General features: G+C 50.0%; 2 protein-coding genes across 2 annotated transcripts; both read right to left on the bottom strand.

The window, feature by feature from the left end:
- Positions 1 to 95: 95 nt before the first annotated feature.
- Positions 96 to 1326, bottom strand: J4E82_011681 (uncharacterized protein; the record flags this gene model as incomplete). The annotated part of the gene is made up of 2 exons (XM_051737876.1): positions 96 to 427; positions 477 to 1326. Coding segments are annotated over 2 exons (1182 nt in total), but the record flags the coding sequence as incomplete, so codon positions are not given.
- A 623-nt stretch (positions 1327 to 1949) lies between these two features.
- On the bottom strand, positions 1950 to 2825 carry J4E82_011680 (uncharacterized protein; the record flags this gene model as incomplete). Its single annotated transcript, XM_051737875.1, has 2 exons — positions 1950 to 2063; positions 2622 to 2825. 2 exons carry the CDS (start codon positions 2823 to 2825, stop codon positions 1950 to 1952), a joined length of 318 nt encoding a protein of 105 aa, XP_051582365.1.
- Between the last annotated feature and the right edge of the window lie 1372 nt (positions 2826 to 4197).

Below are 4197 nucleotides of genomic sequence, written 5' to 3'. Positions count from 1 at the left end.
AGTCTCAGTTCGCGATTCTAAAAAATGTCTTGGCAGTCAATCAGGTCAGTTCACTACCTCCAGACTGACAGTTTGAACCGCAAAGATGAACTGACAACTGACTGATTGACTGATAGCAACTCTGCAACGTCGTGCTTGTAGCTCTGTGCAGCTGCAGACACGCCCTCGGCGACGGTCATGGTAGACCCGAACAGAACGCCACGATTGATGGTCAGCGTCGCATAGAGCCATCCTGGAGGCAATATGATAATCTCACCAGGTAGTGTAACCACGAATCGTCCATTAATCAGCGCCTTTTCGCATCGAGCGAATCGCTGACCGACTGCGCTCTCCTTTTCGAACACATGTCGATTGCCCTGTGCTGGATAAAGAACCCACAGCTTCATCTGGTGGTTGTCCATGGCGGTAATGCCCAAGGTGCCTCTATCTGCTTCCCGTCAGCAACGGATGCATCTACACTAGAGGGCGGCAGGCACCTTCGCGAATGTCAACTACTGCCCCCTTCATGCAGATGTCTGCAGAGACTGCATAAAGATTCGTGCTCGGGGACTCGTGCACATGGTACCTCGCTGCTACTTCTGGTGGTGGGTGCAGCGAGAATTGAGGCAGAGGTATGTTTATCGCATACTTAGGGAGACCCTCACAGTTCCAGCCGATAAAGTCCGTGATATATTTCTCCTGGTACGGTATGGGCGCCCTGTTGTTATGCCCTTGGTAGATGGTGCTTCTACCAAGGTCTGTAATTGCGGCGCCTGACACATCGTCCGGGTCAAGATCGGGCTCGGCAGTTTCGAGATCGAACAACTGAGGTATACTGGTGTCCTTTCGAAAGCATCCGAGCGGCTTGGATCGGCCACTCTCGAGCGCGGCCACGAAAGGTTCTATGTCAAGTTGAATCCCCAGATAATCAGATTTGAGTAACTCGACCAGGGCGACTGAATTATCTCTGATGGATCGTAGATGTTCTGCGAGGGCGAGTTCATCGTTCTGAATGGACTGAGAGCACAGGAGACGGCTTGCGCTGCCTTCGGAGGCGGAAGATCCATATCTGTCCTCGTTGAAATTGGTCGCTTCGATCTTGTCGGAAAGGCAATTGTTTATCTGCGGCTGCCTTCCAGGAGTGAGCGTGTGATCTTCGTCATGCTGAGTTTCTTCGTTCTGGTCATGAGGCTTGAAAAAGCAAGTGCTGTGTCCGCATTTCAGACGAAGGCTACCATGGCAGGGTTCCTCAGTGAGATGGCGTATGAAACTTTTGACGGCATCGAGAGTGACTTCACACAGTACGCAGTTGGGTCTGGGCACGTCATCTTCGTGCGTTTCCGCCATATATGTGATAAGTGTGTCGGTGCGGTCCAGGTGCGGTCAAAATAAGGATAGGGCGAGAGCAAGATATAATATTGAACAAAAGAGGCTTCTCGAGCTTATGCTGCTGGCAGGATGCCTATGCTCTAATTACATCTGCCGGCGCATATGCGGACTACCGTCAGTACTAGACACAGCAGTGTGATGCTTCGACTTAGATCTGGAACTTGTTTCTCTACGCTTTCATGTAAATGTAGTTTCCGCTCCTTTCGTACTGCCTGGCTATCATCTCACACGGTCTGTGGTATCAACTGGTGAGCGCTGACTCAAGGTTTCTTCAGTTCTGGAAGACGTTCACAGTAAGCGTCTGACGTGAGTTGGCTTGGATACATCATTGTCTCCATATAAAAGATACCATTGACAAGATTTAGCGCTCTTTCATCACGATCGTCATCAGGCGAAAGAGACTTGGTATTGAGACGAAACATAGATTGTGTGGAGGGACCAGGAGATGCAAGTGCATGACAGTCTGCCTGCTTACTGATCTAGCCTGCTGGAGCCAGTTGATGTTGGCTATTGTCCGTAGTCAGATGCCAAGTCAGCCACATGAAGCCCTACTCTAGTCCCTTCATCGCACGACAGAGACATCACCAGAGCTTGACGCATAGATTGCCCTGGTTTAGTGTAAGGTACGGCTTCTGCCCTGTCATATCTGCGCAGCGCTGCCAGTGACCAGGCAGGCCCGGCTTTCCTCGTGTAGCCTAGTGCCGATCGGTAGAATTCTTCATCATGCACATACAACTGAGGTTACCGGTTTGCTTAGACTCGCACACAGTAAGACGTGCATGTCGCGCCTCGCTTCCGTCATTCACTCGTTCTGACCCTGGGCCTTGGCACTTGCGCTAGCTTCAAATCGCAGTGGAATCAGATGCAGCCACTTGGGGGTAGCCTAGAGGCAGATTTGTGTAGGATTGCACCCTCGGTGTGTGATAGGGAATGGTGGAGTACGACGTTGAGTATGCCACTGCATCTGGTGCTGAGTGTGCCGATGGATACGACGCTATGCAGAAGAGAGGCGGCGGGCTGGTGGAAAGCTGGCATGTGTACTGATGCGAGAACATGCGATCCTCGGCAGGTGGGGTATACGAGGATTTCGAAGATGACGGAGATGGAAAATCCTGGCGTGAGAATCGCTGTGGTGGCTTCAGCTCAGCAAGCTTATGCTCAGCTGAAGCAGAGCTGGAGGCAGCACGACGCTCCTGCAACCTGATGGGTATGTTGTTCCGAGGGGCACGAGGCGTGGTAGCACAAGAACTCACTGACTCTTCGAGCCTCTTCTTGAGCTTCTTGCGGTAGTTGCGTTGGGCAATGCGGTTCTGTACCCGCCTGCGCTCAGCGAGATCTGAAATCTTGGTCCAATCTTCGCCGGGGTTTGCTGAAACAGAGAAGGCTGAGGGGATGCGCGAGTATCTTGTGGTGATGGGAGCCGGATTGGCATATGAATGGGCAGTTTGTTTGTGCATAGTGATGGTACAGTTGGGAGACATGTACACAGGAAAGGATGAGAATTGGACAAGTTTTATAGGGCAGGGTGTATAGTCATCAGTGAGATGACGAGGGAATCAGTTTGGCACTCTGGAATGACTGTACATTTGTCTTCCCGTCAGTCTTGCGTCGGCAATTCTTGTGTTGACCACTGGTGCTGCGCACATCGAATTCAGCCTCGCATGTGTGTTGCTGCTGTGTGATAGAAACATAGCACTGCAGGTGTCGCTCCATACGTTTCCTACCTAACGGACCTAAATCATTGACCCCCAACTCTTCTGTAGAACTAGCCTGCTTCTCAGTTGTGGGCTACCGCTAACGAGGAGAAAGTGTACCATAAGTCCTTGCCTCCAGGCTGGCTTACCTGATTTCGTGTATGCTGTATCTAACAGAAACCTTGTCTTCATGTGTTCACTACCATTATCACATCACTATATCCGTACCCTTTCGACTGATACTATGTGAAAACGCGATGGGAATAACTCTGAGCCACCGACACAGGCAAATGCAAACACAAATGAGTGCGTTCCATCACCAGACCAACAGGCAATCTCAGCAACACTATTGTGCAAAGAGATTCGAGATCTGGAAGAATAGGCTCAAGGCCCTGGAAGTAGCGATGAGGGTGAGACACCAACGAAGATTCGATTTGAAGCTCAATTAGGTACAATCAATCTCAATCAATCTATCCCGTATGATCTGCGAATCTCGTGGTACGATCCCATCCGCCACTAAAAGTTGAACTCAATTTGCAGCAGAAAGATTACATGGAAGCCTAGGACTAGATCACAGGACCACTTTGCAGGCATGGTTGACGCGTCTGGCTGTCTGAGACCTCAGATCATATGTTCGTACATGTGGGGAACAATACAGTCATATATGAGACCATCTACTACTACTACTACTACTACTACTACTACTACTACTACTACTACTACTACTACTACTACTACTACTACTACTACTACTACTACTACTCCCCCTGCTGCTGCTGCTGCTACTACCCTACGCTCACATGGCGTGGCACTATCAGTCAAACTAACTATCTACCTGCCTTCGCTTCCGATTCATGTCTAATGACTCGTTCCTCAGGCACGATACCTCTTGAGATATATATTCAGGTTATCATCGCTGCACTTCTTCTACGCACTGCAGTAGTGCACACGACCTTCTCTTCAGATATGTTCTAATCCTCAGCATGACAACCTCATCTTGACTCGCTTGCGACCTCGTCTGATCTGTTTCGTCTCCAGCACGCGGACATGACTATGCTGTTCTACGTAGCTTTTGATATCTATACCCGATTTTGCAGCAGCTATCTGCTCGGACGCCAGCCTTCACATAAGCGCT

This window comes from Alternaria postmessia (assembly GCF_024291825.1).
Source record: "Alternaria postmessia strain BMP 2775 chromosome Unknown scaffold_287, whole genome shotgun sequence".
Lineage (NCBI taxonomy): Eukaryota > Fungi > Ascomycota > Dothideomycetes > Pleosporales > Pleosporaceae > Alternaria > Alternaria postmessia.
This window is presented reverse-complemented; position numbering and strand designations above follow the sequence as displayed.